General features: G+C 52.7%; 1 protein-coding gene and 1 pseudogene across 1 annotated transcript in view; both read left to right on the plus strand.

The window, feature by feature from the left end:
- The first annotated feature begins 294 nt into the window (after window positions 1-294).
- The window catches only part of FSTL4 (follistatin like 4), a 142,693-nt gene continuing 126,457 nt past the window's right edge, over window positions 295-16,530 (plus strand). Inside the window, exons 1-3 of the mRNA XM_004696992.2 lie at window positions 295-370; window positions 1,333-1,526; window positions 10,495-10,618. Coding sequence (XP_004697049.1) covers window positions 295-370; window positions 1,333-1,526; window positions 10,495-10,618 — 394 coding nt within the window. The remainder of the gene's footprint in view (window positions 371-1,332; window positions 1,527-10,494; window positions 10,619-16,530) is intronic.
- LOC105978507 lies at window positions 3,458-8,265 on the plus strand (annotated as a pseudogene).

Below are 16,530 nucleotides of genomic sequence, written 5' to 3' on the forward strand. Positions count from 1 at the left end.
GCGCTGAAGAGCCCTGGTAGCACAGCAGTTAAGCGCGTGGCTGCTGACGGAAAGACTGACAGCGCAAACCCACCAAGCGACTCCGCGGGAAAGACTGGCAGTCCCGCACCCATGAGGGTTGTTGTTGTGCCCGATGTGGAGTGGCATCAAGCCAACTAGAATTCATTTGGAAGTTCCTCCCAAGGGAACCCCACAGGCAGTTCCCCTCCGCCCCACCCACAGGGGCAATTTTGGGTTGAAATGGACTCAACACCAACATTTAGTGCCCCGCTGGTGCCACGGTGCTAAGACCGTATGCACCTGTCTTTCGTCATCCTCACCACAGCCCTGTGTGGGAAGTGTCATGAGTGCCCCCACTTCACAGATGAAGGCACGGAGGCAAAGTGTCCATGGCTCCCCAGCCCAGCAGCCGCAGAGCCGGACTCTGGCGCCCGCCCTCTTCCTCATTGCTCTCTGCGCTCACTCTCCAGCCAGCGCCTGTCCCCCGGTGCCCTGAATGGGCCCAGGGATCAAGGGGCAAGCCCCTCAGACCCCTTTCCATAGGACTCACTGCCCTTCTCCAGGGCTTATCAAAGCCAGCACAACAGCGCTCTCCCCCAGGGAAGTCAGGAGAGGGGCTGGAAGGTCCCTGCTCTGCTGACATCCCCGTGGCCCCTCTTTACAGGCCCTGCCCTGTGGGGTGTTCCTCCCAGTGACCTGTCACCAGCAAGATGAAGTGTGTCATGTCACAGCACCTCACAGACCCCATTTGCCAAAACGCCGGGCGGCTCTGACACCGTTGAGCACGCACGCCTGTGATAAAAGGCCTCAGAGCGATGGGCTGCGGGCTTTGCCTTCCTTGCTGTAAAGCTGCCTTTTGCTTCTCGGCCATAGGCCTACACACACGTTTGTTTTGAAGTAATCCAGCTCTGGGAGTGTATTTAATTAATTTAAGCAGGCTGATTAGTGCTGTTAACTCAGACTCCCTAATCTGTGAGGCCAAGAATTCAAAGGCAGCCTTTAAGGTGGGATTAAGGCGAATACAAGCTACACTTGCTGTTAGAAAATGGAATGGGGGCTGGCCGTGCAGCCAGGAATTCCCTTGGTCGTGTCCCCGTTCCATCTGGTACTTGCTGGAGTCGGACACGTAGTAGGCACCCCGTAAGGACCTGTGCAATGAATGGGTGGAAAGACGGAGAGACAGGCCCGGCCAGCTGCACTGTGCATGCACACAGCAAATGCCCAGACCGATTTGTGGGTGAGACGGATGGACGGACAGGTGGAGGGGACGACCTCTGAGACGGAGAGATCTGCCTCATTGCCTCCCGGCAGTAACCTCTTCGTCTCTCACAGGTGACCCATGCACCATGGCCGCGTACGCCCACCTGAAGAAGGTCCTCCTGGCGCTCCAGACCCACCGGAAACCTCTCCCGAAAGGAGGCAGCAACCAAGACCCACTTCCCCAGAAGCGCCTCCTGGTGGAGTCTCTGTTTAAGGACTTGGATGCAGATGAGAGCGGCCACCTGAGCGGTTCTGAACTGGCCCAGGTAGGTACCGCACTGTAGAGTGGACTGTGAGCGAGGGAGGGACCCGGGGCTCGTCCCGCGGGGGAATGGAGAGAACCAGGGAGAGGCAGGCGAGGAGCTGTGTGCGTGGGGAGGACACCGAGGGGGCTTCCGGCCGCCTCCTGGGAGCCAGAGAGCTGGCCTCTGACGTTTTCACTGGAAAATCAACCTGTTTCTTCCTTGAGTTCTCTACTTCCTCAGCTGGGAGGTTAAGAGGGAGCAGCATGTGGTTTCTGCCACACTCCTCTGTCGCCACCCCTCGGGTGTCCCCGCGCCTCTACCCCGTCACAGCCCTGATTGCTGTGGTGTAATATGAAGCCAAGGGCTTGTGCTTGCCACCTCTCTTAAAGGTTGTCGTTGTACACTCTCCCAGCCGTACCAAGGAAGAAAGGCCTGGCAACCTGCTGCTGTGAGAAGAGTGCCACCAGGGAAACGTTGGCACCCAGTTTGACTCCGTTATGCGTGGTGTCCGGGTGTCTGGTTTTGAACACACTCAGCCCAACCCACAGCCTGATTGCTTTCCAGGGGTCCTGCTGAGGCGCCTCACCCCCAAGGACCGCCTACCTCCTCCTACTGCCATCTGAAGCTGCTGGCCATGTTGTCAGGCCCTTCCAGCCTGTTCTGCTTTGCCCCAAACCAGGTTGTGGCCCTCCCCACCTGCCTCCAGGGCCCTGGTTCTGAGGTTACTGAGACTCTGGGGGAGGATGAGGACAGGGCGGGAGCGACAAGACTGCAGCCCATTGCCAGCAGACCTAGGTTGGGACCAGTGTCCTGGGCAGAGTACCTGCTCTGCTCCCCACTGGCCCCAAACCCCAGCCTCTGGGCATGGCAGGAATACGCTGCCTTTCACTCCCCATGCAGACTCAGATGTTAATTTTGCAAACTAAGAGGCCTGGCCTAAGAGTTTTCCCAAATGGAGGTGTATTCCGCCCTGAAGTGAATTCTTCCTTCCCAGGGCTGCCAGATGGGACACAGCACGCATGCCTATGTCCAGGCCCAAGCAGAGGAGGCCAGTCAGCTCTAGCAACAGAAAGGACCCTGGGAAAGGGCAGCCTTGTCCCTGGGGATCTCCTTAGACCAGTGCAGGGAGGGTCCTGTCAGACTGGGCCACCCCTTCAGATAGCCGAGAGGCCTGCATCATGGCTCCTGCTCTGCGGATGGCTCCGGGCACCTGGGGCTCAAACAGCTCCTAGCAGGTGTGCAGGTCTGCAGGCAGGGCTAGGTCAGGCTCCATAGGCAGAGGAGGGAGTGTCCACCACCTGATCGAGGCTAGGACCAGGTCATTAAGAAAGGGTGGGGTGGGAGAGTCCCACCATGTATTGAGTCACTAGTGGTGCCTGGCACTCTGCCAGGCCTCTTACTCATGGTGCAATGGTACTCATTCCTTAAGATGGCAGTAACGAAATGTGGGGCTTGAAGGAGCAGAAGCGTCCTCTCACGTGTCCAGAGGGCAGAAGTCTTAAATCAAAGGCACCTTCGGAGCCCCACTCCCTCCAAAGAGAGAATGTTCCTCATCTCTTGCATTGTCTCTAGGCGTTCCCTGTCATTGGCTTGTCAGCGCCCTTAGGATGATCCAGCATCATCTCATCAGGAGATCTTTAGCTTAATTGTATCTGCAAAGACCCTTTCCCCAAACGGTCATCTCCACAGGCCCCAGGGATCAGCTCATGGGTCTAGCTTTGGGGAGGACCCACCCTTTGACCACCTGCAGTCATAAACCCAGAACAGACCTTTGCTTGGCGATACAGTGCCCGAGAATGCAACTCGTGAGTTCACGTCCTGGCTCCGGCTGCATTGGGCATAGCCTTGCTTCCCTGTGCCTCCATCTGTGCATCTGTGAGCCTCACAGCTTCCCTGTGTGGGTTCAATGAGCCAAGACGCATGGGTGGGGTGGGGGGGCAGGGGATGGCGGAATGTGTCCAGCACCGGTAAGTAAATGGTAACCAGTCAACCAGTTACCATCGAGTTGCTTCCAACTCATGGCGACCCCAGCGTGTCCAAGGGAAACCTCACTCCAGAGGGTTTTGCATGCCTGCATTTTGGGTAGGAGATCCTCAGGGCCTGTCGTCTGAGGTACCTCTGGGAGGACTCAAACAGCCAGCCTGTCAACGGCTTGCACCATCCTGGAGCTGTTCAGTATCTGATGGTGGGGATGTACTGTCGTCGTCATCCTCATGATGGTTCTCTCTCTAGACCTCTCAACCTTCCTCTGCGGTGTCATAGGTCATAAAGTTAGCATCATTTCATAGATATTCTTAGCTGAAGACACTGAGGCTCCAAGAGGTCGAGCAACTTGTTTGCCCACGTTGTGTTGAGTGTTGAGGATGTGATAAAAGCAAACTCACCACCACCCAGTTGATGCCAACTCATCGGGACCCTATAAGACCAGGTAGAACTGCCCAAATGGGTGTCTGAGACGGTAACTCTTAACAGAAGTAGAAAGCCTCATCTTTCTCCCTCTGAGCCTCCAGTGGTCTCGAACTGCCGACCTTGTGTTGAGCAGCCAACTATGTAACCACTACCCCAGGGCCTGATGGAACTCACCAAGTCTGAGTCTGGAGCATCTGGGCCAGAGCCTGCTGCTAGGAGCATGCTGGGAATCACAAATCCCATGCTGCTCACCCATACTGGGAGGCCTGCTGTCCACAGCCCCAGGCACCACCCTGTCAGCATGCCATCCCTTCATCAGCAAGTAGCTCCTGGCAACAGCTAAGACCCTAGGGGATGGGCAGGACTCCAAATTGATCCAAGTGCCCTGGGAAAAACAGTTTCCCAGAATAACCTGCCAGTTCTCTGCACTACAGGCTGCAACAGAGGGCACCCAGGGCAGGCAGCTTGGGGCTTAACCCTGCACAGAGGCATCTGTGGGCTCTTGGCACACCTGGCAGGCCCAAGCAGCTCTCATGTAGTTGCCAGGTAAACAGAACCTTTCTGGGCATGTTGTTCTCACCTAGCAGAGATGCACCCTGAGGCACCTGAAGCCATTAACAAGTGTGGTAATTGGACTCGGATTTCCTCTTTAAAATGTAATGTATTTGAAGTCCATTTCATAAATCTGCCAAACAGCACGGCTACAACGAGCCTTTCCTTGACACGGCCTCACGGGGACCGTGAGAAATGCGCTGGTCCTCTGGAAAGTACATCAATTTCCAATGCAGAAGCAGACAAAGGGAAATTCCCATCATCAGAGGATTGATCTGGGGTGATACGGTTGATCTCCCTTTCATTGAGCACGCTCACGCGTCGGGTGAAGGGTCATTTTTTTTAACATCATCACATTAAACTGCCTTCAGCATAGCAAGCCATGCTGAGAATGTTAAATAAAGAGAAAATGACTCTGTCCCCCTCCCTGAAAAATAAAACCATTTCCTCTCTTCCGAGGCCTCCTCTGAGCCTTTTCCTGGCAAGGCCTCTCATTTCCTACATACCAGCTTCAGGTGAGAGGGAATGACCGCGGTTTCTACCTGGAGGCACCTTCTGTTGGTTTGTTGCAGTGCGGTGCTTCGCGTGTCCCTGTGATCCTGGAAGCTGTGCCACTGGTATTTCAAATGCCAGCAGCTGCCCGTGGTGGGCAGGGTTCAGCAGAGCTTTCTGACTAAGACAGACTAGGAAGACGGGCCTGACAATCTACTTCTAAACTAACTGGCCATTGAAACCCTTGCGAGTAACAGCAGAACACGGTTTGCTGTCACATTGGAAGAAGAGCTTCGCAGGTTGGAAGGAACTCAAAATAGTGGAGTTGGCCCGAATAACACGGATAGAGCAAAACCTTCAGCACCTTCCATTGCTGGTGTGGCGGCTGAGAAGAAACAGCTGCAAATGTCCACTGACAGTCAAAATGCAGAATGTACAAAGTATGATCTAGAAACATCAAAAGTCACCAGAAAGGAAATGGACTGTATAAAGAACCATATCCTAGGCTTGGTGATGGCTATTTGGAACTAGACAGTCATAAGGTTTACTATATCAGGAGCGACAAATTTTGGAGGAATGGTGCTCCATTCATCATCGAAAAGGACATTTCAAGAATTATCAAGCACAGTGCTATCAGTAGTAGAATAATAGCCTATGTAAGGATGATCCGTTAATAGGACTGTAATTAAAATTAACACACCAATCACTAACACCAGAGGTGAAGAAAGTGAAGAATTCTACCAACTTCTGCAGTCCGAAGTTAATCAAACTGAAATCCAGAGGCGTTGGTAAGTACTGTTGATTAGAATTTGAGAGTTGGAAGTGAAGAAGGATCAGTAACGGGTGAACATAGCATGCCGGCGATCACATGATAGAATTCTGCACGGCACGACTCATCCACCACAAATATATGTATTAGTCACATGAATGAGGTGTATGTACCTGGACACTGAAGAACGGAGAGCCCAGAAAAACCAGTCCACTGCTGTCAAGTCAGCTGTGACTCCTGCTGGCCCGAGAGTGCCCCACAGTCCCACCTCGATACGGTTTCCGAGGCTGTCAATCGTTACAGATGCAGAGAGTCGCATCTTTCTCTTGCAGAGTGGCTGATGGGTTCCAACCACCTACCTTTGGGTTAGTAGTCAGGTGCTTTAGTCCTTGTGCCACCACAGTCACAGCCTGGGGATGATGGGGAAGCTCAATCTCATCCGTCAGAACAAGACCAGGGTCTGACTACAGAACAGAACATCATCTACACGTATGCAAGTTGAAGTTCAAGCTGAAAAATATTACAAGTCCTCGAGAGTCCAAGTTTAACCTTGCATCTATCCCACCTAGATTTAGAAACCATCTCAAGGACAGGTTTGAATCAACGAACAGTAGTGACAGAAGACAAGACTGGTTGAGGAATGACACCAAGGATATGGTGCATGCAGAAACCAAAAGGTCGTTAGGAAGATAGGGAAGAAAGCGAAGATCAAAACCGGGACAGCAGAGACTCTGAAACTTGCACTTGAATGTCGAATGGAATGGAATGGAATGGAAGAAGTGATGACGTGAAGGAGCTGAACAAAAGCTGTCCGAGGGCGGCTGGAGAAGACAATGTATTATAATGAAACATGCAAAGACCTGCAGGTAGAAAAAGGGAAGGACACACTTTCTCGAGCTTGAAGAACTGAAGGCAAAATCAAGCCGCATAGAGTGTTGAAGGATTCTGTAGGCAACATCTTGCTTGGTTCCACCATCAATGCTCATAGAAGCAGCAGTCAAGAAATCAAAGGAGGCATTGCATTGGGCAAATCTGTGAAAAATGCTCTGCAAGCGTTGAAGAGCAAAGATGTCACTTTGAGGACTATGGTGCCCTGACCTAAGCCATGTGATTTCCAATTACCTCAGAGGCATGTGAACGTGGGGCATTGAGTAGGGAAGACAAAAGAAGAATGGGCACTTTTAAATTGTGGTGCTGGAGAAGAACAGTACAAGTATTAAACTTGTCTTGGAAAAAGTACAGCCAGGATGTTCCTCAGAAGCCAAGATGATGAGACTTTGTCACACGTACTTAGGACGCGTTAGGAGAGACAAATCCCTAGAAAAGGACATCGTGCTTGATAAAGGAGAAGAGCAACAAAAGACAGGAAGCCCCTGAAGAAGATGGATCGACACAGTGGCTACAAGGATGGGCTCAAACCTAAGCATCCTGAGTGTGGCACGGGACTGGGCAGTGGCTCCTTCTGTTATCCATCGGGTCACTCTGGATCCAAGCAAACCTGACAGCGCGGAACAGCAACAACATGGGCAAAATATTAGTGCGGAAAACATCAAAAGAAAGCGGAACTGGTCCGCAGAGTCACTGTACCAAAAAGAATCTATCAGCATCCAGCCTTGCCTGGGGGAGCATGTGCTCCAGAACTGATGGTACTGAGGGAGAGGCCCAGCCTCCCTGAAGGCACTGGTGAAAAGTGAGGCGTGGATGGCACACGTCGGGGCTCATTTGTCTGTGGTAGACATTTAAAGACAAGTGCCCAGCCATCCACTCCAAAGGGGAAAAGTGATCAAAGCATGCCATTATTATCCCAGGCAAGCAAAAGTTTGCTGAAGATCATTCAAAAACTGTTACAGTAGTACATCAAGTTTGGTCTTTGATCTCGATCAATTCCAAGTCAGCATGTCCAAAAGATAGAAGGAAAGAAAAGGGGTCACAGAATTGCAAGCCTCGCTGAGGCTGGGGACCAGGAAAGAAATTTCTGCTAAATTTGCGGCTGATCCCCATTCAGTCTACTGATTCTCAGGAGGTGAAGTGGCCACCTTTAATCTGCTCTGATTGGCCCACTGTGGAGGCCTTGAGCTTGTCCAGTGTGGTGGCGCCCATTGGTGGTGTGAACTGTGAGGAGTTCACCGCGTTCCAGGAATTACTCAAGGCGATGAGGACGATTGAGGACAGAATAGTACGCGAATTAAACCCTACCGTTCCAACAGCTTTATTTGCAGGGGAAAATTGATGCCGGCCAACCTGTAAACAACTCTATGCATCGTTGATGGTAACGCATCCCAGTAAGGACAGAGTCATGAAAACTGTATGGTTCAGACCTCGGCAGTAGTAAGAAACCTACAAGAAGAAAAGAATGTGGATGATTTAACATTATTAAAGCAACTTAGAAAAGACCAGACCAAGTTGAAATGGATGCAGTCAGAGCTGAACGTTGAAGAAGGAGTACATGACAGGAGCTGGAAGGTGTTTAATGAACACTGCCGAATTCACGTCAAGCCTCCAAAGAATGAACAGAGAAAGAGAGAAACTGTCTTTTAAAGGACCGGGCCATCTCATGAGAGCGAAGTACGGCAGACATCAACAAGGTGGGCTTCCTAGAGTGATTTCTGAGCCAACAGTTCAAGGCCTTTTGTTGATATCAGACCCACTAAGCCAAGACCTCAAACATGAGTAATTCTGATAATTACAGAGATATCAATTACTATTTTATACTGATTCTGTGAAAAAAGGTTTTGTAACTATTAAAATAATTTTCTGGGGGGGCGGAATAAGAATTGTATCCTCTCACCGAGCTTATTCAACCTATATGCTGAGCAAGTAACCCAAGAAGCTGTGCTCTCTGAAAAAGAGTGTAGCATCAGATCGGAGACTCACTAACAAGCGGAGGTACACAGATGGTACAATCTTCTAACAGCCTCGGGGACTAGAAGCGCTCACTGGTGAAGAACAGAATCCCAGCCTGCAGCACGAAGTACACTTCAGCATCAAGGAAGCAGAAATAAGCAGCATGATAAACTCAGAAAAGTTTGAAGTTATTAAGGATTTCGATTCACTTGGACCAATAATCAACACCCCTAGAAGCAGCAGGCAGAAAATCAACACAGGCATAGAGACAACAACTGATGCAGTGGTGTATGGAGGACTAGGGGTGGGGAGGGGGAGGGGAATTGGGGAGCAAACAGTGGGTGCGGGAGTGGGGAGGGAGCACTAGAACTGATTGTGATGATGTATATACAACTCTTTTTAAAAGCAACTCTGGGAATGTATATTTGAATTTTATATCAAGAAAACTAAAATTTTAAAAAAATTAGAAATCTAACTTGACCAATGGTTACCATGGGTGAAAGAGAAAGAGTGGTTACTTAGGGGGTATTGAGTTTATGCTAATGGTGGTAGAATAATTTGGAAAAGGTTATCAATAATGGTTGCACAGCACGAAGAGTATAATCAATGGCATTGAATTGTACTTGTAGAAGTGGTTGAATTGGAGAATGTTTCATTGTGTATATTTTTACCACAATTTAAAAAATAATTACATTAATAACGATGAGTACAAGGAAGAAAAAAATGTTCCAAAATGGGTGTGGTGGTGATTGTGCAACTCTTTGTGACGTGATTGAACTACTGGATTGTCTGTTATGTAGATGAACTGTCGATAAAGCTGTTGAAAATGAAATCCAATGCCGTATTACACTGGGCAAATCTGCTGCAAAGACCTCTTCTGAAAGGTTAAAGAGCCAAGAGGTCATGTTGAGGGCTCGGTTGCACCTGATCCAAGCCATGGTCTTTTCAGTTGCCTCAGCGGCATGCAAAAGCTGGACGGTGAATAAGGAATGCTAAAGAAGAGGAGCCTTTGAATGTTGCTTGATGAAGCATGAAAGTCCCGTGGCATGCCGGGAGAACAGCATCCAAGTGGGAAGAAGTAGAGCCAGAATGCTTCACAGAAGCAAGGCAGGGGAACTTTTGAGCATGTGATCAGGGGAGACCAGTCCCAGTCCCAGACCCGGCCAAGGTCATCATGCTCGGTGACCGAGGGAGTCAGTGACAAAGAGGAGACTCTCCAGGGAGGGCTTCACCCTGTTGTCCCTGGGTTGCTATGACAGTGGAGCTACCAACAGCAGCAGGCACCTTTGGGCATGTGGGGTCATGCTGGGCAGCTCTCTGTTCCCCGGGGGCTCCTCCCATGATCGTAGGAGTCTTCACAAACCACTCGTGGCCCCCTGTCCAATTCCCCAGGACCGGCATGTGTGTCTCTGCGAGAACAGGGCAGCAGCAATATGGAGCTTGGGCCTGGGATGGGATAGAGGCAGCTGCCCTCTCTGGGGTGAGCTGTGGCTAGGCGTCACCACCTGAGATTAGTGAGAGCTGGTGTGCCACCAGGGGGAGCCGTGTGGCATTAATGGGCACCCTGCAGCTGGGAGCCCAGCAGTCTCAGTGCCCCACTTGATTCCAGCCTCTGCTGACGGCGCGTATGTTCAAACCCCCTCTCTGTTGCCCCATCTGTAGCACAAAGGGGTCGACCAGGTAGCCTCGGGATTGCTCCTAGCTTAGGCTGTCTGCATTCTGCTCAGGTAAGAGAAGACAGCCCCGAGCACTCACTCAGGCGCTATCCTAGCCACTGTGTGACCTTGGCGGACGTCCTTCTCCCTCTCAGACCTCAGTTTTCTCCTCTGTGACCACAGCCTTGCCTAGCAAGATTTTCCAGCTGTGTCCATGACACCGAGCTCCCTGCTGCCTCTGACCTTATTCTCCCTCCTCGCCCCACAGCACGGGACACAGGAGCAGGAGCTGGACGAGGACCTCCTGGGGTGCTCGCTGGGCGATCTCCTCCGCTTCGATGACTACAACAGTGACGGCTCCCTGACCCTCCGAGAGTTCTACACCGCCTTCCGTAAGTCCGGCGCAGGGGCTGCCTTGAGCCCCGGGACCATGGCAGGCGGCGGGGCCTGCAGTGTGCTCTCGGTTTGCTCACGGTTGTTTCCTTACAGAGGGGAAGCGGTTGGATTTGGTTTTGCCACAAGCCTGTCTTTGAGAAGCGAGGAAAGGAGACGCTATGGGGGGACAGGAAACGTGTGTGCCCCCTTCCCTTTCTGAGAAAGGTCCTGCTCCTGGCTGTGTAGGCAGCCCCGACTCTAACTCAAGCATGACCATGAGGGGGCTGCCGGACATGTGGAGGGCTCCGTGGCCGCCCAGGGGGGAGGAAGCAGGTGGGCGGGCCATAGCGGGGAGGTCCTCAGGAAGGACCCAGGGTCTTGACTGGGCAGGGACGAGTTGAGCAGAAATTGGAGAATCCTAGAGAAAAACAAAAAATAGATCTGCAACCTGAAAACAGAGGAGGCCCTCTAGGGTCCCCAGGAGGCGCGTCCAGGAGTAGGTAGGCTGTCCTCAGACCTAGGTCTGTCCCTTGAGGGACCTTGCCTAGACAGAGGTGGGACAAGTGTCCCTAGAGATGAGAAATGGCGCCAACAGGCATCAGCAGGGAGGGGTGACAGGGGCAGTGTCATGCCCCAACTTGGGGCTGGAGGGGTCATTCTTGGCCACAGCGAACTAAAACACCTTCTTGGGGTGTCAGCATTCAGGCTCTGGACACAGCAGGGGATACGCAGGCCCCATGTAGCATGCCCTTAGGTGTGCCTTGCAAGTTCAGAGCATCGAACTTTAGGGTCTGGAATTTGAGAGGTAGGTGTAAGACGTGCCATGGGGCATTGAGCATCTGCACCCCATGTCCTGGCATCCTCCTCTCTCTCCCCAACCAAGGGTTGCATTTTCCAGAAAGGTCTTTCTGCTTCACATTGACCTTGCCTTGGGTTGTGATTCCAAGCATTCACAAGCCCTGAGAGGGAGCCCCGAGGCTTGTTGGTAAGAGGGGCTCTTGTGGCGACTAGAAGCAGCACTTGTATGACACCAGAGGGGAGAAGCTAGCCTGACTCGTCCCCAGGAGGAGTGTCTGTGAGCTTGACACAGCGTGGCCTTTCCAGTGCAAAGTCTACTGCTGAGGACCCCAGTCCAACTATTAGCCGCAAGGCTTTGCCTGATATTCTGTGACCATGCCTGGTCCTTCATCATCCTCCTGCCCTCCGCCATTAAACCTCACATCTGCTGACAGTAGTTCATAGTAAGTCGTGGATGACAGGTAGGCTTAACCAACTGGAGGTGGTGGTTGCTTGGTGGATCAAGGAGCTTGCTCCCTGGAATTGGTTTCCACATTTTGGAATATGTGGAAGTATCAACAGATCCCTAGACTCGGCTCGTGAAAGCCAATAGGGAAATCTTCTGAACTTTTGCAAGGCAGTTGTCAATCATCTGAAGCTCACTGCCATCAACCCTTAGCCCGCAGGACAGAGTAGAACTGCCCCCTATGTGTTTCCAAGGCTTTAAGTCTTTACTGGAGCAGAAAATGTCATCTTTCTGCTATGCAACAGCTGGTAGATTCGAACTGCTGGCCTTTCAGTTAGTAGCCCAATGTAAGTAGTGGGTAGCACACTAAGGCTAAATGGGAAGACTTGACAACACAACCATTCACACCATGCAGAGCGATCACAACAGAACGTTTGTCCAGAGAGCTACCTGTTATACTTGGGCCAACACACCACTGGTCCTCTCTCCTATCCTCAGTCTCCTCTCCCTGCACTGTCCCCTGCATCCCCCTCCCACAAATGGGGACCCTGGGACAGCTCTAATCCCAAAGGGTGTGAACAAGAAGAGAGCAGGGAGGGCGGCAGATTGAGGGAGAGCTGTCCAAGCCAGAGAAACAGCAAGAATAATTGATTCCCATCCATCGGTCTCGGGCCAAAGAGGGAGCTATTGGCTTTACTCTCAAGGAAACAGAAGCATCGCTGTTGCCCATAATGAAAGAGAAGGCCTCACTGGCTTCCCTAATGAAGGTCATTATAACCACAAGTTCCGTGGGAAAGGCAGGACGCCACCGCTTCACCTCCAGCCATATCTTTCATGTGGGCAATGTGATACCTGCTTCCTTCATTCCTGGTTCTTATTCGAAAAGCTTCATGATGATCATTTTTAAGGCAAATTGGATTCTGCTGTCGCCTTGGACTTGTTTTGAACTGGGCAGCCAAACCATTCTTCACAGCCCAGCCCACATAATAGATATGCAATAAAATGTAAACTCGTGGCCATTAAGGAAGCCACAGAATCCGTTAACCCAGCTATAAAGGCTTGACATGCAGCCACTCGGAGCACTGGAGGATCAATGGTTTTTCAAAGTCGCTAGAACTCTCAACGCAGTTCCCCTAGCTCGGGAAATAGATTTATGGTTCAGTGAATTTTAAATAGGTAATTGAAATGAGACATATAGGTACAACATATTATCCAGCAATCGATGGGCATTAAAGGACACTTTCCAAAGCCCGGAAAGGAACAGCTCACACATTTCCACAACAACATTTTGCATTTCTTTTTTTTTTTTTTTAAGGCTGGAACAGACCAGCCGGCTGAAATCGAGACAGTAAGGCTAGATTTGCTAGTCTCTTATTTTCACCCGAGTCCTTGGGTTCGAGATCATGTGGGTCCGTGGTGGGACCCCAAGCTCAGCAGTAGATTGGAGTGCTCAATTAAGGAATGGGTTTGGGGACATTTTCCCTCAGAGAAGCAGGGCGCGGGAGTCTTCCCAAATTCTGGCTTCACCTGCAGCTGGCCAGCCCACTAGCCTGGTGTTTGCTACAGTCTTAAAGCCAGCTAAGGGCAAGGCCAGGAGTCGTGAGGCTAGAGAGAGCCCATGCTGGGCAAACCCCCACCCCGATTCCCACCCTAGCTCTGAAGAACAGGCAGGCCCCAGGCGGAGGGACCACGGGCATGAGGGTGGGCGTGGCTTCTTAGCCCTCTGTCTCAGTCCATCAGTAGCCACAGAAAGGCCCCCAAAGGCCCAGATCCATCCTGTGACAGGAGTGAAATACGAGAGTGGGCCTCCCTCCCTTCTTCACCTGTCACCCAAGCATTCTCTTCCGGTGCCTCCAACTTCCCCCCAGTGCCCACCACACCGTGGGGCCCAGCTGCAGGCCCTGGTGCGCACGGTGCGGGTAGCCTCTGTTCATCCGCACAAGTCCTCCTTTCAAAGGCTGCTCGGTAATGCACAGTCTCTGCGCTTCCCTGAACGCTCATGTTGGGATCGTGGGGAAAACGTGTTGCTTCACAGTAGAATTTTTCTCTTGCCTTCAATTCATTAGAAGTTTGCTCTGCTTTCTTAGAAAGATGCTTGTCCCTGTAATTAATCCTGCGAGAGCAAGCCCAGCAAAGGTGTGGGATGCAAGCGAACGGGTGGGTAAAGGGTTTCGCCAGCTAACGCTTCGGGATCCAGAGGCGGACCTGCTTCCAGCGGGACCCCAAGTCCCTCCATCTCCTGTTGGCTTGTCAGCCGCAGGCAAGGCAAGCAGAAAGCAAAACAGGCCTTCCATCTGATCCGGGTGCTGCCTCAGGGCAACTTCATGATGGGGAAGGGGGGGGGCCCTGGTTGGCTGTCCTCCCCATGCTGCCTTCAAAGGCGAGGCTGTCCCCGCGGTTATCCTCCCACACGTGCCCGGCACCAGCCGGGCTCTCCCCACACCTCTTCTCGTGCCCACCCTGCGGTGCGTGGAACGTTAAAACACCATGGCACGCACCCCAACCCACCCAAACCCAGTAGCTCCCCATCCGAGTCACGGAATGCAGGTGGGTGGAGGCTCCTCACCCACATGGTCCCTGCCTTTTGAGCAGTGTGTGGCAAGGCTTCAGACAGCAGGGCGCCCATCCCGAGCATCTGAATCAATGTGGCTCCTGCAGGGGGCCAGCCAGAGATGCCTGTGGACTGCCAGGTCAGGGCCACTGGTACCGGAGAGTCCTGGGGGAGACACTGGGGGCTTCCGGTAGGACTTGCAAATTAAGTGCTGCCCTTTGAGGAGCCCTGCTGATCCCGAGCGGCTGCTAACTAGTGGCAGTTCCAAACCACCAGCCGCTCCTCCTGGGGGAGAAACATGGGCTCTCGACTTCTGTGCCAAGTTTGAGCTGGGAAACTCACAGGAGCAGTTCTACCCCGTCCTGCAGAGTCGCTCGGAGTGGGCATCGTCTGATGGCAGGGCGGTTGGTTTTCTTGGTGGTGGTACAGTGGGTTACGCTCTGGGCTGCTAACCCCAGGGTCAGCAGTTGGAAGCCACCAGTCCTCCCCGGCAGAGTGCAGAGGTTTTCTCCGCCTGTAGGGAATTACAATCTTGGAACCCAGAGGGGCAGTTCTATCCCGCCCAAAGGGTTGCGATGAGTCGGAAAGGACTCGGTGGCAGTGCGTTTGCGTCGGGGGATTTTTCTGGTTTGTTTTTGTCCTGGCCCCTTGAAGAAGACTGCTCTGTGAGCTTGCGGTGCCGCCCACCTCAGAACCAAGTCTGGCAACCCAGAGGTAACCAGTGGGAGCCATCCAAATGGTTCCTTTCGTTGATAATGGGCTCTCCTAGCGCGCGTTGTCATGTAGTGTAATAACTGTTAACCTTTTTCATGCGCCGGCACTAGGCATGAATCTCTCCATTTTATAGATGAACCACAACTTAGCAGAACCAGGACTGAGCCCACAGTGTCCGACTCTTAGAACCAGCTCACGGATTTATTTCCACGCCTTTGGCAGCTCATCAGCCTCTCCTGTGCGAAGGCCCTCACTGTCCCCACAGTAGACCTCCCCGGCTGCAACCTTCAGCCAAGTGCCTCCTCCTCCAGGAAGTCTTCCGCAGTTTCTCTTCCCTCCACCAAGCCACACCCACCACCCTCTGGGTGCCCTCTGGGGGTGCTGTAGACTTCAGCGTCATAAGGCCATTGGCTATTGGTTAGGAATGTGAACTTCAGAACCCAAGACCTGAGCTCAATCCCTCTGCCACTCACGAGCTGTGTGACTTTAGGCAATCCTTTCACCAGAGGTTCAGCTGGGCCTCACCTGCCCCTGCTGGAAAATGGACACTGGTTTCTAGGAGGACTGGTGGGAAGAGAGCCTCAGCCAGGCCCACCAGGCCTCCGTGCGGCTGCCGCAGCATCCAGACATCCCTAATCTACTGGATGAATGAACGGCTGGGGTGTAGGGTGACCCCTGCTGCCCACAAGGGCCTAATGATGCCTTAATGAAGACAAAATCGGCTCATCCCATTAAGTTCCTTCCGGTTCCCAGGGCCACTAATTGGCCATTGAGCCCTCCTCGGGATGAGTGTTCTGGTGGCTGCCTGCCCTCCCGGCTGCTTAATTACCTCCATGCCGACAACTGTGTGTGGAGATAAGGCTCCTGCCCAGGGCTGCTCCCCAGCCCCACTGCCACAGAGCCCAGCCAGAGGCTGCTACCAGCGTTTCCCCCAGGAAGTCTCAGTGCAAATCCCTGCACCTGGGGAAATAATGCTCTGGCATAGACCTCAGACCCGGGGTTCCTCTGAGCTCAGCACCCAAGACAAAACAGCAGCAGGGCCCACCGAGCTGCCGGGTCACTTCCCTCCTGTGTTACAGTGGCAAAGCCGGACACCCACAAGCAGGAAAGCACAAGCTGAGGCCTTGAGGCCTCCAGCCACGATGCGCCTGGCCGAAAAATGAAGAACCTGTTGGCTCTTGGGCCTCCAAGCTGGGTCCTGGCAGGGCAGCTGTGCACAAAACCACAGCATGGCTCCCCGACTCGAGTCCATGCCAGTAGCGTGGCGGCAGCTGCTTTCCCAGGGTCCCGTGCCTCAGCGCCGCAGCTAGTGTGGCCGAGGCTCCAGCAGAGGCAGGAGGACCTCCAGCAGGGCTGTGAAGACCCCCTGTCTTCTCACTGTGACAGCCCTGGCTGAGAGTGCCCAGTGTAAGGGGACAGGC

Source organism: Echinops telfairi, unplaced genomic scaffold (genome assembly GCF_000313985.2).
Source record: "Echinops telfairi isolate 266 unplaced genomic scaffold, ASM31398v2 ScPeMD7_7469;HRSCAF=8507_1, whole genome shotgun sequence".
NCBI classification, from domain to species: Eukaryota; Metazoa; Chordata; class Mammalia; order Afrosoricida; family Tenrecidae; genus Echinops; species Echinops telfairi.